The sequence below is a fragment of the Primulina huaijiensis genome, chromosome 16, assembly GCF_012295235.1.
Source record: "Primulina huaijiensis isolate GDHJ02 chromosome 16, ASM1229523v2, whole genome shotgun sequence".
NCBI lineage: Eukaryota > Viridiplantae > Streptophyta > Magnoliopsida > Lamiales > Gesneriaceae > Primulina > Primulina huaijiensis.
In genome coordinates this window covers 18,833,265-18,860,976 of record NC_133321.1, presented here as the reverse complement: position 1 = coordinate 18,860,976, position 27,712 = coordinate 18,833,265, and the positions used below count along the sequence as shown (strand labels likewise).

Sequence of the window (27,712 nt, the reverse complement as noted above, 5' to 3'; positions counted from 1 at the left end):
AATCGAACTCTTAATTATTGTTCAAGCGCTCATATAATACACTATCTTAGATATCAAATTGATAACATTATCAATGTGTTTTTTTTTTTGTTACTTTTACATGATGATGCCCCAAATTCAAGTGGATTAGTGTTTGTTATTTTTTTTACTTATAATTAATATAAAATAATAATTTTAATCGATTATTTTGTAAATTTGTCACTTAATAAAATAAATTAAAATTTCCACGACCAATTATATATATGTATATATTTATTACACAGGTAATTATATATATTTTTGCTTGTAGTCACATACATGATAGATATCATACAGTATGGAAACATATTATGCGTATTTATATTATCAACCTCTCTTTCTTCATTTCTCTTACTGAAATTGGTGTAGCTAGGGTTCAGGATTTTATTCAGCTCATTATCTCTATCGAAGAATCTTTACCATTCCAATTGAAATCTTAGATTTGGATGCAAATTTGAAGGATTTCTGAGAAGGGGCAAGTTAGGTGTTTCCTTTTATCCGCGGTGCATTGTAGTGCCGTTTCAGGTCTAATTGAATCGATCTGTGAAGTTATGGAGGACGCGTTGCCGTTGGCCTCGGTAGCGGAGAACGACAGTGCTTTGTCTGTTGCTGCGGGTCTTGCGAAGGAAGCTGCTTTGCTCTTTCAGGCTGGGAAGTACGTAGATTGTTTGAGGATTTTGAATCAGTTGTCGCAGAAGGAGCGCGATCCGAAGGTGGGTAAACTTATATTTTAGTACAGGAATTTAGATTTATGGTTTTATCTATAATTTGGTTTCTTTTAGTTATTTTTATTGATATCACTAGATTATCAGGATAGCGGCGTAAATGGAATAGACTATAGCTCATGATGAATTGAGAAGTTTCTTTTGTTTTTTATTTTATTTATTTTTTATTTCCGTTGCATTTGGTGATGATTTTAAATTTGCGCGTTTGTCATTGGATTAGTATCATTTTATTTTGAGATACCATTGCCATATTTGATATTTATGTTGTGGTAACTTATGGGTAAACTTCAAGCTCGACTGTTTGTGGTTTTACGGTAAATTATATATTAAGTTGTACTATTGCTGTCTTCCTTTTTTTATCGGTCATATTTGATACCATGATACGTGGATGTAGGTTTAATAACTTGAGGCTTTTTCTTGTACGAGTACAAAAGTAATCTTTCTTTTGGAAGTTGTTGAACCGTTTCTTTTAATTTTTTACTTCTCTAGGTTCTGGAAATGGGAATTGAGTTCTAGTTTTGTCTGCTGTTTTGTTGAACCATCATGTTCTTAGGCGTCCAACAAATTGGGGAACTGAGTGACATTTGTGAAGCCATGATCTCATAGAATTCTTTTATTTTCCTTCTTTTCCCACATCTTTGTTATTTGTTGTAAGTTGGTTCACCTCACCCGAGTTTTCCTGAAGTGCTTTATTTTGCTGATAAAATGACTTAGGCTGGAGTTTTGTTCTTTTTTTGGTTTATTTTTTTCATTGGTAATATAATATTGATTAGTGACCTGGCTTATTAATCATTCTTATTCTTTTTTCCTCAATCAATAATTAGATTTCTTATTAGGAAAATCTACGAAGTCCCAAACACTGGGGCAGTCATGGAGATTATAATATAGATAAATGTCTCATTCAACCAAGCTGTCCATCAACTCTGTTTTGTGTTAAGTCTTTCTTTGCTTTACCAGCTTGTTGCCTTCTCCTAGTCTTAACTAGTGTTTTAAAATGGGCCTAGGTGCTGCCTAGGCTCTAGACGTTGTTTTAGGTTTTGTATTTCATCAAGTTATCCCTCAATTGCACAAACATATTGAGACAATGCTGTGCGAGACATACATATTTGTGATCAGTCAAACTGTTATGCTTGTCAAGAAATTAAAAACCATGCGAAGTGATTTAGCTTGGACCAAGATTTGAATTTTAAAAGGAAATGGTGAAAGAACATGAATGTTTTTATGCATGATTAACTTGACCAGTTTCAGTAAGTTATTAAACGGTCAAGTTGAATAAAAAATAATTTCCTTGAATTCACACCAGAACTATTGGTCATCAAGCCTGTTTCAATTGTTGGTTTCAAAACATGAAAACTACTGATTCAATTTAGTTTCTGTGAGCAGAATGTGTCAGGATGCAATTATGGTAAAATGAATGCTCTGTCTATTATCTCATTTGGAGTTTCTCTGATTAATGCTTCTTTCTTAAATCTTAATTTTATTTTTCCCATTTTAGATTCTTCATAATATAGCTGTTGTGGAGAACATTCAAGATGGTTGCCCAAATCCTAAAAGGCTTCTTCAAGCAATTGAAAACATCAAGGTTTGTACTTAAATGGTGCTTTCCCACTCTCTTTCTTTATTTAGGGACTTTATTCATCTTCCTATGTGCACATCTTTTTAATTGAATGGGATTTTATGACGATTTTTTGAATGAAAGGTACCTGAGAAATAAATATCATGTGTGCGTGTTGCTGGGATGATACTGACATTAAATGAATGCTTCAAGTAAATAAAAAGCAATTGTTTTCATTGTCTGTTTGACATTTTTTAGCTAACAGGATGTATTAAGGAAGAAGAGAAGGCGGCCTTTTCGTTATGAAAAATATCCATCTTTGCCAATTAATAATAAGCTTTGCATGCAATCTCCTCTGGTTGTTATCTCCACCTTTTAATTTTTTGTCTAGGCAATACTAAGTAATTTATAATGCAGTTAGCAGTTGCAAAATTTTCAGTGTTACCCTTTGTAAACATAGGATTGCTGGTCATATTGATTCCCATTTTATGTTGTATTCTTGTTTTTTAGTACGAAAGTATTACAACCTATTACAATGTTGGTTTCGCTTATTCTTACACTGGATTCCCTTTTCCCTTAATCTAGAAACAAAATGAAGAGCTTGCTTGTGCATCTAGAGAACACCTAGAGGTTGGCCGGCAGACCGGAAGCAAAGATACAACTGCTAGCATGAGGGGAAATAACAACGTGGTGCATCAGGTTTCGGGTTCCCCTGCTGTTCGCGGTGATGAATTTGATATCTCGGTGGCAATGTTTAACACAGTATGTTTCATATAGTTTGGCACTATTAATTACGTGATTTGGAGCTGACTTTTTTCTAATCCCCTGTCTGCATTTATGATTCTTACGGCAGGCAGTTGTCTGGTTCCATCTTCATGAGTACCCAAAATCATTCTCATGTTTGGACGCTTTATATCAGAACATTGAACCAATTGATGAGGTAAGCAAGTATAATGTATTGCATGTTGCGATGTTTCTTGTTTGTGAATTCTGATTAAACCAATTGGCTAACTGTCAATATTATACAGGGGACTGCGCTTCGTATTTGCCTTTTGTTGCTGGATGTTGCATTACTCTCTCAGCATGCATTGAGATCTGCTGTAAGTACAATCTATCTCAGAATGGATGTGGTATTCTCATGCAGAGGTTCTTTTACTTGCTTTTGTCTAAATTTGATCAATATTATGGATCCTTTAGTTTCTTTAGTTCTTTCTCAAGGAACAGATAGTATCGTTGTTCTAACCTGAAAAACGTTTGGCATGTTGTATTCTGCATTAAACTGCAAGTGGTCAACTCTGATGGAAATTTAAAATAACTAACCAGCATCTGTGTATGTGGGAAATTGCTGTTTGAATCTCTTAACTATGGGCAAAATTGCTTTTTCCACAGTGAGATGTTTTTCTTCTTCTTATTTTTTTAGTACAATTTTTACAACTACGGGGTGGGTTAGTGGGAGGGACGACATTTGATTTACGCGGGTGTCGAGGCTTCTGCCAGCTGAGCCAATTGGCTTGTGGCAGATGTTTAACTTAATTTTCAAAGCAGCGCTTCTATGACATGTTTGGAGGAGTGTTTTGCTATGTGAGTTGGTGTTTCCCCTTGTCTTACCTATATGGATTTGAGTGTATTCTTTGGGTGCTCTTATAATAGGCAATCATGGTAGACACAAAGTTTACAATTTTTCTTGTAATAATTTTTAAATAGTTGAATGTCAAATTTCACTATTATATATCTAGATTAAAGTTTATGTTGACCAGAGGATCTTATTCCATGTTTCAGAAAAAGAAAAAAACCTGCTAGGTTCGTACATAAATATCTTTAAATTTAATAATGTCAAAGAAGGGTTTTAAGAATGGTGTAACAACTTTTTATGATTTCTCTGCTTGATACTAGTTGCTGAATGAATTGGACCAACATATGATTGTGTATGATCCAAGTATTTGAGGCTTCTGTATCTAATGAACATGTGAAGAACATCTCTGCGATTTATTATCAATGTTTTCGAAAATCTTTTTAGTTTTAGAGGCTACTACCTTAGGTGTGATTGAGCTCAGAAACCGCAAAGAGTCGTGGAAGAAGTGTACACACACACACACACACACGGCAATAAAAACCTTGTGACAACTTGGAAATATTTCTAGTAATTTTGATATTAAATAGTGACCCAATAAGAATAATTATTTGGCTATTGGTCTTTCTAAGGAATGATTCTCATAGGAATGTAAGATTGAGCACTCTGTTTGGTTCATTTCAACTTAACACACTTTAGAAAATGTATAAATTCACTTTGAAGTAGCATCTGGAACCTGCATTAGATATACTGGTTGATTCAGGATAGCTTCTACTTTTCATTTATAAATTTCGATTTTTTGCACAATTACATAGGTACGGAGTATTGAACTGTTATTTCATATTGTTGGCGTATACTCCCAAAACATATGTTGGGGTGGGAGGAGTGGGTTAAAGTTATCCTTGTGAGAGTATATGGTTTAGAAGTCTTAGATGATCAAACTATTTGGGGTTAAATGTGTTTTCTCTTTGACAGCTGGCGCTTTCCATTCCAGTTAGAATTAACTCTTGCAGTCTTGCTTGCTCTTCTCCGATGCAGTTTTGGCAGATGCGTTCTTTTCTTATGTAAATCTTTTAATAACTGTTATTTGAGTGATGAGGACTGGTTGTAGTTCTAGGGTGATAAGATTTACTGTTTGGGGTTAAGGTGTACCACCAGTTATTTGTCACATCTCCATGTCATAAAATTTACTATTGTTTACTTCTGTAACTCTTTATCATGTATTGGGTCAAATAAGAATTATCATTTCAGGATGTGATAAGCTACATAGAGAAGGTTTTCTGTGTCAGTAGCTTACACAATCAAGTAGACAACGGCCTCTCTGCACAGCAACAACCTTTGTCAGCATCCAAATCTGCTTCAATCCCCAGCAACTCAACTATTTCCGATGCTTTTCATTCTGATTCTGCTGACGCTTCCAATGCATTGGAGAATTCTTTGATTGGCACGTTATCAGAGGAAGCACTTGAAGATGAATCATTGCAGTTATTATCTTCCCTTGACATTAGTGGCCGAAACCTTCAAAGACCTGGCATCCCACTTTCTAATGATCTCTTGAGGAGCCAAGCTGTTGAGTCCCTGCCAGCTGTTGATTTAAGGCTTAAGTTGTATCTTTACAAAGTTCGTTTTCTGCTTCTCACCAGAAACCTGAAGGCAGCCAAACGTGAAGTTAAGATGGCTATGAACATAGCTCGTGGCAAAGATTATGTCATGGCTCTCTATTTGAAGTCACAGCTCGAATATGCTCGTGGGAACCATCGCAAAGCAATCAAGCTATTACTGGCATCAAATAACCACTCAGAAACCGGAACGTCTAACATGTACTACAATAATCTTGGGTGCATCTATTATCGAATTGGGAAGCATCACACCTCAGGTTTATTCTTTTCTAAAGCCCTAAATAACAGCTTGCTCGTAAGGAAGGAAAAACCTCCAAAACTCGTAACTCTGTCTCAGGATAAATCGCTTCTGATCACATATAATTGTGGTGTGTGTTCCTTGACATGTGGTAGACCTTTCCATGCTGCCCGCTGTTTCCAAACCGCCAGCTTAATTTTTTACAATCAACCTCTTTTGTGGCTACGGATTGCTGAGTGCTGTCTAATGGCCTTGGAAAAGGGATTGATAAAATCTAGTCATTCCTCAAATGACAGATCTGATATTAGAGTTAATGTCATTGGAAAGGGGAAATGGAGGCAACTTGCGTTGGGTTATCGGGTTTCATCAGATGACCAACTTGAATTTATCGGAAAGGATGATTTGTTTCCAAGTGATGGCAGGCAGCCTGGTCTCTCATTGTCTCTTGCCCGGCAGTGTTTGGTCAATTCTATGCATTTGTTGGAATCAATTGGGTCAAAAAGTTCTAGATTTGGTCCAGTTCCTAGTTTGGAGGAAAGTGAATCAATAGAAACGTCACCGCTGCAGAGTACAAATAACAAGAATTCCACAGGTAGTGATCCCAAGGCATCTAATTTGTCATCCCCCACAAGCCATGTCAATTCAAATGGTGAAGTGAAAGAACAAAGAGTAGGAAACAATCTAATTATGTCATTGCAAAATTCTATTCCCGAATACGATGACTTTTGCATGAAGGAGAACAGGATGATAAAGCAAGCAGTACTTGCAGATTTGGCATATGTAGAGCTGGGACTCGGAAATCCTTTGAAAGCCCTGTCGACAGCAAAGTCTCTGTTGAGACTCCCAGAATGCTCAAGAATATACGTGTTTCTTGGGCTTATGTATGTAGCTGAGGCATTATGCCTGCTAAACAAGGTGAAGGAAGCTGCTGACTATTTGATGATGTATGTGTCTGCTGGAAATAATGTGGAGCTTCCATACAGCCAAGAGGACTGTGAAAAACTGACAATGGAAAAAGAGCTTGACAACGAGGACTCAAATGGTTTGTCAGGGGCTCCAAATACTGGCTCTTCAGGAAGTGACTCCAAACTATCTATGTTTGCCAGTCCTGAAGAGGCTCGTGGAATTTATTGTGCGAACTTTGCTGTCAGTTGTGTGTTGATGGGGGATCTTGAACGAGCCCAACACTTTGTGATGAAAGCATTATCTGAAATACCCAATGCTACCCAGGCTATTGTTACAGCGATTTATGTGGATCTAAAGTGTGGCAAAACACAAGAAGCTCTTGACAAATTGAAACAACATCGTGGAATTCGGTTCCTCCCCGGGGGTTTAAAACTGAATGGTTTTTCTTGATGGAGCATTCTGTTTTTATTTGTCACTCCGGCCTCGGACTCACTTTGTCTTGAAGCAGCCTTATGTTCCTTAAAAGAGCCTTGGTATAAGTTGAGGACAAGGATAAGCTCTGCATTAGAAGGTAAGCTGTCAATCCTTTTGAAAGGAGAATGTGTAACATAAAATTGTTCATCTGAAAGAATAATACTTTTATTTCCGATTCTTAGTTTTTTAGTAGCATGGCTTAATTTTGGTTACTAAAGATTCCCGTATCTAGGTTTCGAGACTTAGTTTTGATTCAAATGTAGGCTTTGTCGAGATTCTATTGAATCATAGAGGGGCACAAGTTCTTGAGATTGTTGAGCAAACACAAAAACCAATACTCTTGTAGATGCCAGCATTTTAATTAGATCTTTTTTCCAATGTTAAATTTACATTTGCTTATTCATTGATTTTTGTTTCGGTTGGTGTATGGTTGGTTTTAGGAGAGGATCATCGCTGATAGTTTCATCGTCGTCCTAACAAGGGTTTAGCAAACAATGTACATTTCATATCCTTGAATTATTTTAAATTGTTTTTCGTTTTGTCTACTTACAAGAATCTGAAATTGGACTAGGTTGGTGATGCAATCTAATTTATTTTATTTTCCTTTATTATCAAAATCTAAGTTTTTTTTTTTATATAAAAAAAAATCCACCTCTTACCAAAGGGATAAATATTTACGATTTCAAATCTTTTAAGAGAAAGAAGAGTATGATCCAATAGACCTTCGTGTTCAAGTAACGAACGAAACCTGTTATGTAATTCGGTGTGTTAAACCACTTATTGATCACATACAGACGTTATGATACATATATATTATGTAATGAACCCTGTGCAAAAGTATAAGTACGTATTTCTTCGTGTTCAAGAAAAAATATTACAATGGAGAAGTGCCATTCTGCGACATTAAAACATACGGTTTTGCCCTAAACAATATTTTATAATTTTAGTGAATACAAAATTCTATTAAAAATATATAAATAATATGCTTAATTCATCGAACTATTTGTCACACTCCATCTGACCACGATATCTCAAGAAAAATTGTGCAGCACCATAATGTGCTAATGCCCCCAACACAACAAACACATGGAAGATTTGATGGCTTTGCCCCGCAAGGTCGAAGAACCCCGGATTCCACCGCTCAGGAATCCGGCAAACATAAAACATCGTCCCGGTCAAATAAGATAACGCCATGACAGATTCATACGCCAGTGTAACGTTACGGTCGGGATCGTCCCAATTCACGACGACAGCATGAACAGCCGGTATCAAACCAAGCAATCCCATAGAAACGAAAAGCATAGCTCGTAAAGGACGGTATTTCCCAGTCGAGAAGGCCGGAGAGAGCAACGTGAAGATGGTGCAGATCCCGATGATCGTGATACCGGTCAGGTAAACGACTTGCCAATGCGGGGTGCATTGAAAAATGTAGTACATGGCGGGGAAATAGGACGTAATTATCATGACAGTTATACCGACATAATCCATCTGTAGTAGCATTAAGTTAAGGTGGTGTGAATGGCAACAGAAGAGATGGCATATGCTACTTGAGAGGAGACAGAACATGGAACCGCTCAAGTACACGTAAAATGGCCAGTTCGTGACGACGGTTTCGGGCGAGGTTGTGTCGATTTTCAAATGCGACTCTTGCTTCAGGTCGATTAATTTTGTCGGTCCCTGAAATGGGAAGTATTCAAATTTTCATTTTCGTCATTGAAAATTTAAAGAAACTTGTTGACTTAGGTACTTGAATGAGGGGAACTCACCAGGGAGAAATTCTTGGATATATTTGCTGATGGGTATTGCCTGTAAAACAGAGCAATACGCTTTATTTCCTTTGCTTCGATTATGGAAACTTTAGTTTGCATTTGTGTCTGAATCGAACTTAAATTTTTGTTCACAAACAATATATTTCACCACAAGAGTGCCCTTTCCTTTTAGCTATTAGGAAGTAAAACTAGCCATGAAAAGAAATGTCAAAAATTTCGATGCAGGGGTTTCATAATGTAGTGGCATAAACCTCACTCGACAGAGGAAAAAAGTGTGTCCATCCCATTGTAATAAAAAAAAAAATCACATTGAATTTTATGTTTTTCATTCATCATTTGTATTTTTCGGTTTTTAGTAGGTAATGGAAGAAGAATACTGAAGAATTTATGGCAACATAAATAGTTTGTACACTTTATTGGCTTGAATTAAATCCAATAGATGCAAAGTTCAACTTTCACAAAACTGGGTGACAGTTGACAGATCATAGTTAAATGTCCCTTTCTAGGATTGAATTGATTGATAACAGACAGCTAATAACTGCTCTGCAGCAATTTTATTTCAATTTGATTTACTTTTGCAAGTAATTATTAATACAATCATGGCCAGAAAGAAAGACAAATTGTCCAGTTACTCTCAACTTTGAATATGAAAACATTAGCCAAGATAGGACAAAAATAAATAAAACAAAGAGGTAATGTTTTTCACAAAGGTTAATATTAAAAGAATTAATATCCTTTCATCTTGTGAACTTTCTAAAAATTCAAATTTCATCTATTTTGAGTCATCCCTACCAGGTCGCCTCCCTCCACCAAAATCATCCCTTCTGACCAAGTCTCCAAACTTGTTGCAAGCAAAATATGTCTCAGCAATTAAATTATATTTTTATGAACCACAGAAATTAAATATTCAGTCATACATCTCCTGCCATAACCAATCATCTCCACGGCCCAAGTTCTAAAAATACATATGAGAGAAAAAGGGAATAAAATTCTTGAAATTACCCAACTAATACTGTGATGAAATCTGCAACCCGAGGCACGTCCTTTACATTTGCCACTGTCAATCCCAAAAACAACAAGAACCCAAGCAAATGTCTGCAAGAAAACAAACAAATATGATTTCAAAATCTCAACTCATCTTAAGCCATAGTATGACAAGAAAAATAAGACAGATTCGAAGAAAAGAACTTCACTCACGTCCACACATTCAATGTCTCATTATGCCACCGAAATACACTAAAAAGGGCTTGTTTCAGAGGCCAATTAGCCCTATAATAATTCAATATATATTCATTATCCTTCATATACTCCGGCAGCTCATGATAGGATAAAAGATGACATTTTTTCCCTTTGAAATCTTTGCAACCAATCCTTTTCTTGCTGAAACTTTTCTTCTCTGCAGGTGTGCAAACTTTTCCATCTTTTTCTTGATCCATCCCTATAACTTTCCTCTTCCGAACAGACCCTTTACTGCTACTTACCATAATATAAAAGTGCTTGAGCAGATCGTATTCTTGATTTGGAGAGAAAAATACGAACTCTTTTCATATGAAATACAGAGGAAAAAAGAGTAAACGGTATGGCAACAAGCAACTGTACAAACAACAGAGCATTTATCAAGGAAGGCTCACACTTTGCTTGAATTTAATGTTGTGTCACATTTGGTTAGGTTATCAATAACTTCTCCATTTAATGCTGGCATCATGCATCATTTCTTATTTTTGCATTGAGTTTATACTTCTTCTTTAAAAAAAAAAATTGGTTTAAGTTTTAGGTTATCTAGGCTGTAAAATTTAAATAAGATGCTAATAGCTAAAAATTTAATTAAGTGGGAGTATATATTGATTTAATGTTATTTATAGGGAGAATCAATATTTTTTTAAAAACAAATCATATGATTTATTGAATTTATCTATGTTTCGAAACAAATAAAAAAATAGTTCCACTTTGCATGTCAATTTACTGAGAGTTAAGGGTAATAAATATGAGTAAATTTAATATATATTTAAAATAAAATCCTTGATTTTTTCCCCCAAAAAAGTTAAAAAGTACATAAATCACGAAGATCTTGTACCCTGACAACACGCATTCGATGCTTTTACTGAGTTTTGAGTTCAAAGTCAATTGGAATAAGTTTTTAGTAGTTTATACTTTTTTTCTTATGTCCAAGAGAAAATTGTGTCCATTGAAAATGTCTCAGTTGGTTGAATATATGAATTCTCAATCAAATAATCACGAGTTTGATTTTTTCGGACGAGCTCGTCGCATGTAATTTGCCTGACTAATATGATTTGCTGACTATTACATCAACTCGAGAATTTATCTAGTATGTACTTAATTGTAACTCTTGCAATTTATCTCGTCATAATAATAAAAAAGGTAGGAAAATTAAAATTATAGGTGGTCGTAAATTAAAACAGAAGACAAATTGAAATATCTTTTCAAGTAATTGATTTGTAGAGTGTCCATATCAATCTATAAATATATTGTGCTGAGTATTGCATGGTAGTTAGAAATTCGGGGCATTTTCCCGAACTATTTTGTAGGTAGCCGTTGAGCAAATTAAATGCTATAGCATCTTTATTCATTTGAAAATAAATATTGAGACCACGAAGAAGTAGTAATTAATATATAAATATTAGGTTTTCGTGAGATAATTTCATAAATCTAAATTTTTGAGGTAGGTCAATTCGATCCGTATTTACAGTAAAATAATAATTTTGACATAAAAAATTAATATTTTTTCATAGATCAGATCAATTTAGATATCTGTATCAGAAAATGGACCGACGAGACAATCTCATATGAATTTTTATTTCTATATAAAAATGGCGAGTTTGTTGCCCATAAGAAACTACAAAAAATCAACTTTGAACTGAATTTTATTACTTCTAATAAAAGTCATATTCTTTTATTATATACTATGTAATAGGTGTAGTGTAGCATACTCAACATTAGGCCTTATGTTTTCCATGTGAATACTCTATTCAATAAATACGCTTCTAAGAGATTGTTAAAGGCGCATAATTTGAGTCCGACTGGGAATGTATAATATATTTAATTACGTGTACAGAGATATATTGCAAATTTCAATTAAAATTTTGTAAATAGAAGTATTTTTACAGCGATATATTGCAAATTGCAATTAAAATTCTTTAAATAAAAGTATTTTTTTTAAAAAATATACGTCATTTTCCAGGGTGCTTTTGTTGGTGTCATTCTCTACAGCAAAAAGTGATAAAGAGGAATTTAATCATATTATGTGTAATTCATACTGTAAAAATTATATAAAATTTAATCCAAAATATATTTTAATTTTAATATTAATATAACAAAATAATGACTTGCATAATCCACCAATGCCTTTTTATTATGTTTACATAATTTATTACATCACTATTCCAAAAAAAAAAAAAACACTTTAGAAATGTGTCCATCCCATCTATCTATTCTGTATAAATAGTCCAAACAGTACAGAGCCATGAATTGAACCTTATTAATTCATATGTATGCCAGAATGGGCAGGCAGTAACTGCCTTAAATTATTAATTTTTGTCAAAATATTATTTGACACTCTGATTTAGAAGAAGATACGAGTGTGTATAAGGGGACAAAATCAATAACACAAAAATTCATGTGAAATAATCTCACAAGTCAATTTTGCGAGACTAATATTTTATTTGAGTCACTCATGAAAAAATATTAATTTTTATACCAAAAATATTATTTTTTATTATAAATATGAGTAAAATTGATCCGTCTCACGAATAAATACCCGTGAGACTGTCTCACAATAGAGACTTACTAAGTAAAGATGCAACAAAATATTATAGACCCTTGTGAGACTTACTCAGTAAAGATGCAACAAAATATTATAGACCCACTGCCACCTAATTCCTAGCTAAAACTGAAGCAGTGAACAATAAATTGTGCTTCAAGTGTGACACATGATGGTTAACTAATTTACAACCAGAACCTGGAATTGGTAACACTCCATGCAAATGTAGGTGTGTATGAACTCACTTGAACACGGTCCACTTGGGCAATCAACCAGCGAATGAAAAAAAAAACAACAACAAATTCAAATGTTACAATCAATTTATAATAAATAAATAATAGTTTCAATTTAAAAAACACATCATCACTCCCCTGATAATTTTTTTTAATTTCTCCTATTGGAAGATGCTTATTGCAACATAACTTAGGTGACACTCCCCCTGATAATATTGCACACTAATATAATTATAGTTATAGTTATGACAGCGTAAATCAGGTGAAGGCTAACAAGCTATCTCCACCATCAAAATCATCGACGGACCATGCACATAAACTCGATTGTATGCCTAATTACAAGCACCAGAACACGTACGAGAAACGACACAGCAGAGTGGCCAAAAAAGAGAGAATTATAGAATTCTTTCCTGTTGTTTTGAAGAGCCATTGAAACGGCCACTGTTACAGCTAAATAAAAATAATGAAATCTGTAAAGGCACCAGCTTCAGATAAACGTTAGAGTTTCATAAACTTAAATATTGGACTGTTTTCCTTGTTACCATTTTCAACATTTAGAGCCACCAAACAGGCTTTTCTCATATCAAAGGTTTCAAGAATATACACTGTAACCTGTGTATCCCAAACTCTATGCTTTCACAACATAGTGTCACTGTGCTGTGAGCAACAGGATGTAATCCGTAAAATTTGAGTATTCACCATTCTTAATTTTGGCAGGTATGCACTTATAATTGAAAAGTTAGAATTTGAGGAACTGTAGCTCGTCCAATGAGGCTCGGAGATCAGAGCTGCTATATCCTTCAGGCATGCTGACAATATTAGGGCTATCAAAGGAGATGACATCGGTCAGTGGGTAGCTTCTGTTCGCATGGAGTTGGTTGTTTGTGCTACTACAAACGCCTTTCAACACGACAGACTTGTGAACACCTCCGAGCAATCCTTCATAGTCACTGTCCCCACTTTCTCCGACAAAAACCACGACCTTTGATAGGTCCATACCCCAGCGAAGATATAAATACCTGAAAAGCAAGTTTTACATGTCGAGTTATGATTCCATTTATGACATGGTGATGTGCAAAATGCTATACCAAAGAAAGGGTCAAAGATATGAGGATGACGAGAGCTCCATTTAGTTGTTCAAATGGATGTACAGTAAAGCCTTCCCAAATCACCCTATAATAATTTTGATGACTATGTCATGGATCAAACAAAACAATGTCTGATTGTAAGAAGCATGGGTTGAGGCAAGAAAGAAGAAAACCATCTTCATATGGAAAGTGTGGGAGGTTTGAGTACTTGGAGACGCTAATCCAGCTTCAAGAAACAAAGCATTAAATTGTATGCACTGAAGGGTACTTTTTTAGAACTTAGGATGGCGTATACTACACTGATAAATGAAAATGCCAGGCAAATGCAGGACACTGTACTTAAAACTTTAGAATATACAATTTAATGGCTGCAAACACAGATGTCACAAGAAAATATCAACACCGAGTAAAAGTGGTACCTGAGTGCTTGGGAACGAGAAGCAAGGACCGGAATCGCATTAATCTTACATCCATTTCGACAATAAATAACATGACAACGTAGTGCTTGAATTCTCAATAACTTTCTTAGTTCCTTAACAGGGGGAACCTGAAAGACAAATGTTCTTGTTAAAATGGCATCAGATGTTTTACTATGATGGAGATATAGCAATGAAGGGCAACAAAACAGCAAAATTAATGAGATCGAGGAACAGGGCAGGATCCGTATACAACGACTGAAGGACACAGTAAGAGCTGCGGCATATTTCAAGTCGTTGATACAGTAAGTTCCACTACCCTATACAGCGAGAAAAATAAGGAATATTGGTTTACCACTCCAGGCTTCTGAACTTTGAAAGAATAGCAGTAGTCAGCTGAAGTCTCTTCATCTTCAACAACATGATGTTCTTCCCTTTCTCCCTTCTTCTCAGCTGTAGAAGCCCATCGGACTAGAGTCTTTCTCAATCCTTCACCACCCCAACGGTATTCAATATGCGAATGATAATACAAGTCTACTACAAAAGGGTTATCCTCAGAGTGAAACGATGAATAATAAAGATCACCGCCACTATTGCAAATAAATGCATCAAAATCAGTAGGGTTAAAGCCATTTGAAATCAGAAAAGAATATGTTTCTGTAATATTAAAGGATGTGTTTAATATAAACCCGACTGAACCTTCAGTCCTTTCCTTCTCCACAGCCTCAAAGATCTTTCTTACACATTCAGAAAGACCGTCACCTTCATGGCAATCCACAGCAATCACAAACATGTGTTTCCTCCTCCTCAATACGGGGAACTTACCACCTGCAGAGTTCTGATTTCCCTTATCAGTCGACCCAGATTTCTGCACACTCTTCACAGAACCTCTAGACCATGTCAAAACAGCATTTTCTAGCTTACTCTTTTGAACTTCAGGGTTTAGAGTGTCATTAATATTTTCTCGGCTCCCATCCTTGTCTCCGTCAAATGAAAACTTTAAGTTCAAAGATATATCATGTATATCCCTTAAGGAATCACTTGGTGAATCTGATTCTGAATTTTTGTCGTCGTCATCATTTTGTAACCAACGAGGCTGCCTTGGTTTGCAACTTGCAATTTTAGTGAGATAAGTTTTACAATGCTCTGGCCATGAAAAAAGATGTATATTTTTAAGACCGTTTGCTCTGCATTTTGCCCAGAGATGCTTATCTGCAACCAGCTTCAAAAGAGCGTCAGCAATGGACTGTTGATCGTGGGGATCAATAAGGAGACCGTTGTCTAAAACCTGCAATAAGGATGATAGATACCAAATAACAAACTAAGATATGCAAGCTTCAGGAGAAGAAACATCTTCCGCAAAATCTCTGAGATGATAAAAAAGAGAAAAGAGTTGAAATACCCTGTGTATGTCAACGGGACCACCATTTTTTGTGGCAACAATGGGCAAACCATGTGCTGCAGCCTGTTTGATGGTGGAGAGATCAAAATCATCAATCGAACAAAATTGAATTCGCCAAGTTTAAAGTCTTCAGAAGCACATGGCATACCTCTATCAAAGTAAGCCCAAAAGGCTCAATGAAAGCTGGATTAATGAACACACCCTGTTCAAAAAAAACGAAACACTTAAAAGTTTCAGCAGATGTAATATTTTAATACACATATCAGCTAATGGTAGCACACATGCATGCACTGAAAAATAAAATACTTCCCATTTCCCAATTGAAACAATATATACTATGTAAGCATTTAGAAAATTCACAAGGGATTTGCAATTCCAATTTGGTACCACAATCTTAAGCATTTTGGCCCTATTTGAACCAATAATATCGACAGGCCCAAGAGTGTAAAAAAGGGGCTGACCTTGCCGAGTTATTCACTCGCTCAGTCCTAGAATTGCAGACATGTGTGTAGGCCACAGACCACAGAATTTATGCTATCTCAACACCTTATGTTTGAGGGGGGAAATCTATGGGTGTTAGCTTACCGAATCCAAAAGTTCAATCCGTATCAAGTTTGTACCAAGAAACTTATGAACAGTTGGTATTATATTCAAGAGAATGGATATAAATTCTAAAACAATTCTTGCTTACAATAAAACTACAAGGAGCCAAGTCCGAACCTTTACTATACTCTTATTTTTCTTAAAGTCGCCTCCTGCGCCATCGAGGCACAGTTGCACGCCAAATCTAGAGTTACTGACTGTGATATTAATATGGAAGTTCTTAGGTCTGTTCCACTTTCCAGTCTTTTCTCAACCATGCATGGATTGGTATTTCGAGAAAGAGTGTGGATTCATTTATTTGTCTAGTAGCTTCAATGTTAGTATAATGGTCTAATTTAGATCATGCATGTTTAATTCACTTAATTCTTTGATTTACCAAAGAATATTGCTTGAGCTACAAAACAAACACGAGAGTACCTTAGTCTTTGCTGCTAGGCGATAGATTTCAGGAACTTCAGCTTGCTTGTGATGTTTTGGATATGCCACTAGACCATAGAGATCATACTTATCGATAATCTTAAGGATTGATAAAAGAACTGAAGCATTAGTGCTTGGCATTTCATCAATATTGTCACGGTTACCCATTATTAATGTCTGCAAAATATAAGGGAAATAAATAAAAAGGACAATACAGGTAACAACTACTCAATGCATTCCACGAAAATGGGCTTGGGTGGCAGCTTACAAGGTTAGCAAGTTCCCTAAGAGGACGACATTCTCCAAAAGCTTTTACCAAAGTAGTGAGGTTTTTCTTTTGATCTGGTCTTGCGAGTGCAAGTATCATAGGCTTCCTTGGATTTGAAAGGAAGCGCATTATCTGTACATGTATCACCGTATAGATACTAGCATTAACTTAAGAAATAAAAAAGGAGGGAGGTCAAAATTTTAGGTATTAAATATTTCATGAATTTTGAAAAATAAATCTATCTAAAAAGTACTGCCTTATTAGAACCAGATTTTGCAGTATATTAGTCTAACCTCTACCCAAATAGGTGGATCTGGAGACTTGCCACCTTCGCTTGCTTCTGTTTCTGTATCAATGTCTCCATCATGAGGAGCGATGTGATGAAATTCCATCCCAGGTGGTATTACCTGAGAGTAGAAACTCACTCTTTGAGTAAATCATAAAAACCTAAGAGTTTCAGACAAGTTCAGAGACAGCGAGGCCGCATAACAAATTCACATTCAAAAAGTAAGTGCCATAAAGGAGTATTTATCATTCATTACTTAGAGACAAACTATGATATATAAATTTGATCAGCAAAAAAAATTAGACGCTAGTAGTTTGGGATCTAAAGTGGAATTACAATACTTACAGCCATGCGAGGCATGAATCTTCCATAGCAGCTCACATTGCGCTTAATCCTTGCTCGTAATTTGCGCTCTAGAATCGGATCAAAACCATCATACAGACGCCACTGCTCGTCTATTTCTTGTCTGGTGCTAGTAATGACAATCTCAGAAGCGTCAAGTGATAACTCCTCCGCCTCTATTCTACGCATTATTTTGAAGGTAGAATTAATCTCATCCCTTGACAATCGACCTTGTCTCAAAAGCTGTTCCAGCTTATCGCGACCCAATGAATGACCAGTTAAAATCATGGGTACATTCAGAGCACCAGATAAAAGGGAAGCAGAGTCACCTGCATCTGCATAATGCCCATGAATTGCGACAGGCCAAACAGGATATCCATTACCAATTTGTTCCCCAAGAACCTTGGACATCTGTATGATGTGGTTAAGAGCACCATCAACAAATTCAGGGATATGTGGCCACAGAAGTTCTTTTGGAATATATTTATCTTTAGGTCCAAAAGGAATGCGAATGATGTAAGCACCACTACTCTCTCCCATTTCATTCACCAAACCTTCTGAATTTCTTGGAGGTAGCATCTCTGTGGGTTCACCATAGCTCCAGTCTACTTCTGGTGATGATACTTGTCTAGTGAGTAAATCAACACGATACACACCTGGCATCGAACCTAAAGCTCTTGCCAGCTCAACAACATACTTCACCTGATAAAAATATAGAAAAAGGAAAGTAAAGCATTATCCATGAAAATGAACTGAGAACAAGCTTGGCAAATCATGAAACAACCCCTGAATCTTTGAAGCACCACTGGCGTATGAAAATGACATAAAATTCCCCTGGGAACAGCACATAATACATACCTGGCCACCAGTATCAGAATCACGACCAAGCTCCATGTTTTCACCGCGTATCAAGCCATGAATGCTGCAGGACAAGCTTGAGTCAGCAAGCACGTATTAAGTTGTGTATCATTCTATATCATTATTTTTAGGCGGGGGCCTCAAATAATAAATTCTGCATGTTCAAATATATGAGTTCCCTTCATCTCCTGGCGGTCTTAAAAATAATCAGTAGAAGGAAATCAAAACTCAAGTATAATCATTCCGAAACTGAAGACCGATTATCTAACTTTATTTTAGTGAAAGAGTGACTATACCAGCAAAACCTAGCAAAGTTATCAAATACCAAATTAATAAATAACAAGCAAAAAAACGGGATATCAACACCAAATACCTTTTTAATCATAATATGAAATATGAGACAAGCAGATTTACTTCATACCTAATCAATACAATGTATAATTGTTTCCCCTTTTGTTGATTAACCCATGCCTCTAAAGTGTCAACCGAACTAATTCTTGGCAATCGACCTCTATTGCTTTCTCCGTGAGATGAAAGGTCACCAACCGCATCTCCTTTCTCCCCCTCTGATAAGTCTTCTGACATGTCAGCAACCGCTTCTTTTCGACCCCTTTCACGTTCAAGACGGCGTTTATTCATTCTCTGGGCTTCCTCACCTTCAAGCTACAAAAATTAAAGAAATAATGGCAATTCAATTACACTACTGATAGATAAATATACGTTTCAAAAAATAAAACAGCAGATATCATACAATATTTTCTAAGACTCCTAGCATTAAAAGTATGTAACATGATTTGTAATATCACTGATGTAAAGAGGAAGTAAAAGCAATAATTGTCAAAAAGACGAATAATAAGTCAAACAAACAAATCATAGTTATCTTCGAGCATTAAATTAATGGCGAGACTTCGGCATTCTACTAAGCAAAATATATCATATTTCATGGTCATTAAAGACGCATGGCACATTAAAGCCACCTTGAAGAATAGGAGAAAGGCCAGGGTGAGAAGAGAGGCCCACTAACATGTGATAGAATAGAATCTATGTGTATAATGAAAATTCTCTCAATTAGCATCATTATGTTTTCTGCAAACTATCGAAGCATACAAAATTTCATTAGTGTACAAATAAATATGAATGGTGATTAGACTGAATTTCTCCCTAGATTCACAATCCCTTTGTGTTAATCTCGAGATTTCGATATGTGTCCTTCACTTAAAGATTGCAGTCGCACCATTTTGCACCCCATGACCGTGTGTGAGATTATGCGCATTTTAAGAACCATACGCACAATTAAAGACATTCAGGGACAAGTAAAAAGAAGAAAAAAAAGGTTCAAGGATGCAATCACAAATTAATCACAACGTAGAAGCAAATCAATGCCAATTACATATTTTGTAACGTGAATAAATGAAGTCGATAGACATGGATTTTCGAGCTAGAATACTCATACTCATCATGCCCATATGTTAAGAAACATTTTAAGCATCAGACGTCAATCAAGGACACGATAAATAGGAAGGATTCCATATCAACTGAATTCAGTATGCACTTATGAAATGATGACACTAATCAGAAGGTAAAATAAGTATAACCAAAGAAAGACAAACTTGAACTACGATTAGAAAATCTAGTGTGCTCTTGTCCAACAACTTATATCATTACTAGCAATCTGTAACTAGGCTAGCCAGCGAAAAACATAGTGTGAATAAAATACATCCAAAAAACTCAGGTCCATCTGAAAACACTTGCCATTACTCCAGAACTTCCCGAGTAACAACAGAGCTATAAACAAAAAGGATAGAATCTCTTTGACTTATAAAAAACATGCCATGATGGTATTTAAGTTTGTGCTTACTGGAAAATTTGTCAAATAGCCTCAAACAGAATAACTCTCCCGCAAACCACATTGTTCTTCGTGATTTTCAAATATCTTACAGGCAGCAATACAGTTGATAAGAGCGAGCCATTTAGCCAATATTTTAATCAATGAAGCAATAATCTTTTTACCATTACACATAGATATGTTATTAGATTTCAATCATTAAGCGACCCACGTTTCATAACACTTCAAATATGCATCTAGAAATTTTAATTCAGACTTCCTTCCCAAGCAGGGATCGACGCGTCATCACCTAAACAAATGAAACTCGGAAGAAAAACTTCAAATCATTGACTGGAAAAATCGAAAAAAATTTAAGAAAAAACGAAACCTGCTTTTTCTGGCGAGCCAGATTCCAAATACGCCAGCACATATTCTCCAGCCTCGTGTTCCTCTCCTGCGGACTCCGAGTCGCTTGTGCCTGAACAAAAAAATCCAGAGTAAAAAACGGACATGTACACACATTATACGAACAAAACAAAAACTCACAGCACCAAAACACACATACTCGTGCCCAAGCGCGATGGAGATCGGTCTCGTCGAATCCCGTGATCACCTCCTCCACGAAGTATCGCGTGGGACTAAACCTCCCCCTCTCCCGCAGCAGCAACGACGACTTCGTGTCACCCAGCCCCGGCCCGACATCGAGAATCGCTTCCAGATAGCTGTTAATCCAATCATTTCCCGCCATTTCCCGCCACCACCACAATCACCACTGCTCCTGTGTGTATATGGAGGAGTGTGCCTCTGCAATTGATTCGAATATTCGTAAATGTATGCGCGCACACACACACACACACATATATATACGTGTTTGCACTACAGAGAAATGGAGTGGAGAGGGATTTTTGCTGGGTGGTGATGTTGATAAGGCCACTCTGAATTGAATTGAAATCAAATATCAAATAATTGAGAATTCTACACAATATTTTATATATATATATTCTAGACTAGATGTAGTAATTTGATTTCCGATCATTGCCATTCAACCTCAATATATATAGATGTGTGTGTGTGTGTGTGTGTGTGTGTGTGTGTAAAAAGGGCATATTTTTTAAAAAAAAGGTCAAAAAAATTTAATAATAAAATCAGGACAATTCGCCTGATCTTGTTATCGATTTAATAGACAATTACCTAATAATCATATTTTGATTTTAGTGTTATGTTCATGCATGTGTGTATTGATTTTTGAATTGTTTAAGCAAGTATCATCGTAATAATGTTAGAAAAGAAAATTTTATTTTTTTCATAATCTCGCATGTTTTTCATTTTTTATCATGTTGTTGATCAATTCATATAACAATCGACAAATATTCAATGATAGAACATAGTATTTATTATCTATCAAATGTTATTCTATGTTTTCGTATGTAAATATCTACATGAATAACAAGACAAATAAAAATAACGATGTGACACTACAATTATTTGTGTAGCATCCGATGTTATCGATGTGTCACGTCAATAATTTTTTAGTTAGTAAAACTGAAATATTTTGCAAATTAGTGGACCGGTGACAGTTGGACCAAAACTCAAAAACAAAATGGAAAATTGTAACTTGAGTCGAAGAAGATTTTCCGTCCCAGAATAAAAATGAAGGGCGAGAAAGGGTGCCGAGGCGGTAACAATGGGAAGCATGAAAAGACGGGAGAGGCGAAGACGCGGTATACGTCGAGGAAATGACAATTAATTTGGATTTTGCGGGTAAATGGTGAGCTAATTATCTAGAGTAGGTCTCTTGTGAGACTGTTTCACGAATCTTTATCTGTGAGACGCGTCAACCCTACCGATATTCACAATAAAAAGTAATACTTTTAGCATAAAAAGTAATAATTTTTCATGGATGACCCAAATAAGAGATCTGTCTCACAAAAATACAACCCATGAGACCGTCTCACACAAGTTTTTGTCAATTATATCTATTTTACTCTATAATTTCTCAATAACCCGTGCATAATAAAAGGAAAAAAATTATATTAAAATGGCACGGACGGGACAAATATGGAACTCCAAATTCGATTTCTCCAAACAATTATTTTAACACTCGACTTTGATTAAGAGCAATAATTGATATCCTTAGGTACATGTAATATTCGAAAGAATAACAGCCTAACATTTGATCTTTTCATTTCTATTATTCTAATTTGAGGGGAAAAATTAAAAAAAAATGGTACATATTCTCTTAGTTCTTTCCACGAAAAAGAATAAATGCAACGGCTTGGCCACTTGAGTGAAGTATAGTATTTTAATACCACGAAAATTGGACCAAACGACTGATTAAATCCCTCAACCGAGATACAATAGAATTAGATGCAACGGTTATTCCAATAATATTCCTATTAAAGTTATACTTATCATTCAAAAGCCAAAAAAAAAGTTGTACTTTATCGTATATATCTCATGATATGGTCATCCATCATTTGTAACAAAGGATGAATTAATATCAAATAAATTTTGGAGAAAGAAAAACGATTTAGCCCTGATTTGTCCACGTTTTTGTTCAATTTTGCATCCAAATTGAACTACTACACTTTTTTTTTTCCAATTTTACGCTCAAATGAAAATAATAACCACCTCCAATATCAATGCTTCGAATTTATCGTTTAACTTATAACACAAGCAACACGTGTACTTCATTCCGTTGCTTCATGCATGTATGTGTGCGGGGATGCGATCTAATTAATACTTTATGAGATTATAGCAGCACATACGTACAAAAGTTATTCTTTTGAAAATAGTGGGAATCTAATATTGACGTTTTCACATGAATCCCATGTGTCAGTGCCAACTTGTCCTACGCGTGTTATACTCCGGATCACACGGTTCTTTGTTTTTGTTTTTGTGTTTTTTTTGTTTTACACTGTCTTCTATAACAATACACTTTAATCTGTCATAATTTGACAAGCTCTACCTTCAACAAAGATGCAACTATAAGCAACAATACCTCAGTCGCCGATATTTCAAAAGTCAAACAAACAAGCAAAACATCAGCATAAGTATGACATAGCACATGAAAGCAAGCCATACTTTTAACTTTTCTAAGTAATAGATCAAGCATCAGGACGAATCATTTGTTTGGATGATGTTCATAAACTTTCTCTTAGCAAAGGCTAGCCACCATTTGTTTGGAGTTCCATTAGGTCGATATGCCACACTCAATAATCTTCCACTAGTTTCTTCCCGTATCTGCTTCAAATAATTCCGGAAGAGTTCTGTGTCCAGAAAGTGCAATCAAGAAAAGACAAGAAGTAATAGAATGACTAGTAAACATTAAATGGACTGATGATATACAAGAAGATATTATTTGGAATTTGTTGTTTAAATAAATATGACGAAGTCTAAAGTCTTAGACCACATATGAAGTCGAACAAAAGTCGAAATCATGAAGATGAAACTTAGAGAAAAATGGTTTGAAGCTAATTACAGCTCTGCAATGCCAAATTAGTACTAGCTGAAATCTTAGACACAGTTCAAGCAAACAAATTTAAAAAAAATCGATATGGGATCAGTTCTATAATAAGAAAAAGAAAATATTGAACAAGATGCAAGCAGGATTCAGATCCAATAAAAGAAGTTGAGCGGTACAAGAGTTTACATGATTTTAAAGTTTTCAGATCATTTATTTAGTAGGTTGTGATATATATCAGTGGGTGGTGTTTGGATCAGTAGGATCTGACAGTGAAACTGGGTATTTGCTACAGCATCAGAAGATAGGAAAATCAATGCAAATATCAACTATTTATGCACCTTCAATTTTTCTTCTCTTTGGTACAGAAAGTTATAAGCCTATCAAGCCAATGCTATACCTGCTTCTTGTCTAGATTGTGGATGAGTAAACAGCCCCGGAAATGGAAATCCAGGTTCTCCAGGAACAGGTACAGTTTCCAGTCCTAAACTAATAATTGCTTTGGTCCCTTCGGCTAAAGTTCTGCAGCCTTCAAGCTTCTTCAGAGCAATATTAACATAAAATGTCAAGTAGATAAGAAGCTTATCAGCTGAACTCTTGATTTCAAAGTTTCTGAAGAAGACATTGGCTCGAAAGAATGTTATCGCCTCATCAACTATATCCGTGCTATCTGCATATACATTCTACCATTGTTGATGCAAAATATTCTTAAAATCAGATTCAATTATTCTGGGTGTTAATCTGACCTTGTTCTGATACAGGAGCTGGTCCTTTAATGTGGCTTTTCAGGGGAAGCAAAGGGCATCCACATGCTTTAGTAGTTTCTTCATCATCGAGAAAACTGGAGTGGTAGACCTACAAAAATAACTTAATTTTTCGAGCTATATCCTGAAATAGATCGGACATAAATCAATTGTTCTTTAAATGCCCGTTTAGATTATTCTATCATGAAAACACCTCCCAGCAGTCACCAAGAAATCATATATGCTTCTTCTTAAAAAAAAAAAAAAAAGAAATCTAATATTCTTTTTCACACATCTTCCTAGATCTTTTACATTTCTCATTTATAATTTGATAAAATTAAACCTATGTAATCTATTCACAACCCAGTAAATGTAAGTGGAAACGAATACGATATTTCTTACCATATCTGTTATATGCACAACTTTCTTTACACGAGCTAAAGCAAGTGAATAATCTGCACCCATCACATTATCATCATCAAATCAGCATTCTTTCAAATATCAGGCCAAAAATATATCCACCAACTTAAATGTTGTCGACATGATGTAATAATTATTTTACATAAAAGTTTCATCTGCTAAAAAAAATCGAACTCTTTAAAAAATAAAAACTTAAATAATTTATAATCCTGAAATGATGGTATCCATTTCTATATTCATCAATCTGTTTAACCAGGACGAAATTGCGAAGTCCTGTCATCATTAAAAAAACATTTAATATTTTAAATATCGTTACAAATTATTTTTCAGAAAGTACTCTAAGAATAAAGTCATTAGAACCATAAAAAAATGTAGTTCAATTTCAGATAGCGTTTACCATGCTTATCAGGGTCCAAACCTCTCTTCATTGACTTTTCTTGTCTCACTTGGTATTTTCACTTAAAATGAAAAGGAAAATAATGAATTATTTGTCCCACTGTTTCCATCTATTTTGGTTCATGGTTTGCTATCATAGTTACTTTGCCTTGTTCACAGCTATACACATAGCGTGCATGAAGTTGTAGATTTTGCAAGATGTTCATGAATTTGAGTGATTTTTCTTATACAATGAATAAAAATTCATGAAGCTAAAATGTACAGGGACTGAGACCTTTTTGTTGTAATCCAAACTTAACAGCTTAATTGTCTAAGCTGCAAAAATAATTTTTTAGTTCCTTCTTTATGTTTGATGAAAGTTGAATTCGCAGAATCAAGTCACGATATGTTAAATCATGAGAAGATACAAATAAATTACTGAATTGTTGATACACAAAGTTGGCTGTTTTGTTTTAAAATTTTGAAAATATTGGATATCTTTGTTGAAGATTCCATCTTTTATAAGTCCACAGACCATTCATAACCTAATTGTGGGTAAAGACGTAATAGATTTTGAAAAGAATTGGTTTTGGTTAACTTAAAAAAGGATTAGAATCTCTCTTTACAACTGGCATGAGTTTACATCTAGACTCTGTGTAAGGGCTGGACTCCCTTCCTCTTTCACCAACCTTCTTTTCTGTATGGCAAGTTGGTTTCCTTATGCTAAGTCCCATGTTTGAGTCACTCGAGCTTAAGTAGACCTAAGCTGCCTAAATTGATTCCCCGAACATTAATTCTTTATACTAATCTAGTGTAAGCAAAAATTGGCAAGGCAATAATAGATCACATTTATTCCCACAAACATTAGTATTTGCCAGACAATCATGTTAAACGAAAATTCAGTAAAAATCTGAAATTTAACCAAACAAAGAAGTAAAGTGAAAAGAATCGGTATGAGTTATATATCGAATAACCCACCTTACAATTAAATCCAAAGTGCGTCAACAATTCATCATCTTTCACCTTCTTACACGCAGTAGATTACATGCCATCTTATAAACCTTGTTTATCAAACTAACTTGTTGCCAGTTCAAGCTCAAACGTGAATTCAGTTCCCATTCCTTTTAGCTAAATTAAGCTGAGATCTTTAGAACGTTAACAAAATGCACAACAAATTCTTGTAATGCAACTTCAAGCTTAGCAACCATAACCCCAAAAATCAATGGCACAAGCAAAATATCTAATTAAAAAAAACTGAAACAATTGGAACTAGTTTCTGATACGAGTCAATCTTGAATCTACTCCAACAATAAATAAAAGAAAACCATAAACAAAGTTCATATACCCATTCGATATCCATCTAGATAGGGAAAAAAAAGGGGAGAGAATCTAATTTTACCTGATTAAAAATGAAAGTGGGCACCTTCAATCACAGAGATCAACTCAATGAATCAAGATAAAATCTTGATAGGGAAAAAAATTGGATAGAAATGAAAAATCTCAGATGCGGTGTGCGGGTTTGGGACTGTGATTTTAATTAAAAATAATACTATAATTTTATTACTTGAAATATTAATGGATTTTTTCAAATATAAATTGAGTAGATCTCTTGTGAGACGGTCTCACGAATATTTATCTGTGAGACGGTAAACCTTACCGATCTTCACAATAAAAAATAATATTCTTGGCATAAAAAGTAATATTTTTTCATGAATGACCCAAATAAGATATCTGTATCACAAAATACGACTCGTGAAACCGTCCCACACAAGTTTTTGCCATAAATTAATGCCACATATTCCAAATTATTGTGTCAAGTAATACTGTATTTCGAGAATAGCAGGGGAGACCGTATCATATTTATCATTCACAAAATTGACTTCGAGATCATTTTTATAATATTTTCTAAACATCGGTTTTGTATCTCTCGACACCATTATCATTTTTAATTTAATTGTTTAACCACTAGGAGAAATATTTAAACATGAATTCGTTGTTTGTTAATAAAAAATTCGTAAAAAATATTTAAAGACTAAAATTTTACGACATACATAAAAACAAATTCAGATATCACATCGAACTAAGGGTGTTTCAGTCGACCACGATTTGAATTCATTTTAAAATCAATCAAACTGAAAAAAAATTATTATTATTATTATGTAATGTAGATTATAAACTAATTATACATAACCACAACCTTAAAAGTTCAAGTTTTTATAAGTTGAAGAATTCTATACCAGGCATAGGTATTTTAATTTACATTATTTTACTTAAAATCATTATATTTCATGATTAACTAAAACGTTCACTCAATTTATATC

At 35.0% G+C, this 27,712-nt stretch overlaps 4 protein-coding genes across 9 annotated transcripts; 1 reads left to right on the top strand and 3 right to left on the bottom strand.

The window, feature by feature from the left end:
• The first annotated feature begins 311 nt into the window (after positions 1 to 311).
• LOC140961279 (uncharacterized) lies at positions 312 to 7,504 on the top strand. Its single transcript, XM_073419699.1, has 6 exons — positions 312 to 731; positions 2,239 to 2,325; positions 2,884 to 3,060; positions 3,152 to 3,238; positions 3,327 to 3,398; positions 5,120 to 7,504. Exons 1-6 carry the CDS (start codon positions 570 to 572, stop codon positions 7,079 to 7,081), a joined length of 2,547 nt encoding a protein of 848 aa, XP_073275800.1. The 5' UTR covers positions 312 to 569; the 3' UTR covers positions 7,082 to 7,504.
• Positions 7,505 to 8,007: 503 nt separating this feature from the next.
• Positions 8,008 to 10,510, bottom strand: LOC140960763 (heptahelical transmembrane protein 1-like). The gene is made up of 4 exons (XM_073419031.1): positions 10,072 to 10,510; positions 9,877 to 9,969; positions 8,872 to 8,911; positions 8,008 to 8,782 (listed from the first exon to the last, which is right to left on the bottom strand). Exons 1-4 carry the CDS (start codon positions 10,356 to 10,358, stop codon positions 8,105 to 8,107), a joined length of 1,098 nt encoding a protein of 365 aa, XP_073275132.1. The 5' UTR covers positions 10,359 to 10,510; the 3' UTR covers positions 8,008 to 8,104.
• Positions 10,511 to 13,447: 2,937 nt separating this feature from the next.
• LOC140961195 (probable sucrose-phosphate synthase) lies at positions 13,448 to 21,378 on the bottom strand. Its single transcript, XM_073419555.1, has 13 exons — positions 20,956 to 21,378; positions 20,779 to 20,868; positions 18,987 to 19,228; positions 18,566 to 18,629; positions 17,711 to 18,409; positions 17,373 to 17,486; positions 17,080 to 17,211; positions 16,812 to 16,988; positions 15,940 to 15,993; positions 15,792 to 15,854; positions 14,745 to 15,677; positions 14,393 to 14,520; positions 13,448 to 13,904 (listed from the first exon to the last, which is right to left on the bottom strand). Exons 1-13 carry the CDS (start codon positions 21,136 to 21,138, stop codon positions 13,625 to 13,627), a joined length of 3,159 nt encoding a protein of 1,052 aa, XP_073275656.1. The 5' UTR covers positions 21,139 to 21,378; the 3' UTR covers positions 13,448 to 13,624.
• Positions 21,379 to 23,378: 2,000 nt separating this feature from the next.
• On the bottom strand, positions 23,379 to 26,938 carry LOC140962147 (actin-related protein 2/3 complex subunit 3). 6 transcript variants are annotated; one of them, XM_073421023.1, is made up of 6 exons: positions 26,791 to 26,932; positions 26,370 to 26,536; positions 24,999 to 25,051; positions 24,600 to 24,708; positions 24,254 to 24,523; positions 23,379 to 23,659 (listed from the first exon to the last, which is right to left on the bottom strand). In XM_073421023.1, exons 3-6 carry the CDS (start codon positions 24,999 to 25,001, stop codon positions 23,505 to 23,507), a joined length of 537 nt encoding a protein of 178 aa, XP_073277124.1. In that variant the 5' UTR covers positions 25,002 to 25,051; positions 26,370 to 26,536; positions 26,791 to 26,932; the 3' UTR covers positions 23,379 to 23,504. The 6 variants fall into 6 exon arrangements, with proteins under 6 accessions (XP_073277124.1, XP_073277123.1, XP_073277126.1 ...); XM_073421022.1 differs by having other exon boundaries at positions 26,370 to 26,529; XM_073421025.1 differs by having other exon boundaries at positions 26,370 to 26,519.
• Between the last annotated feature and the right edge of the window lie 774 nt (positions 26,939 to 27,712).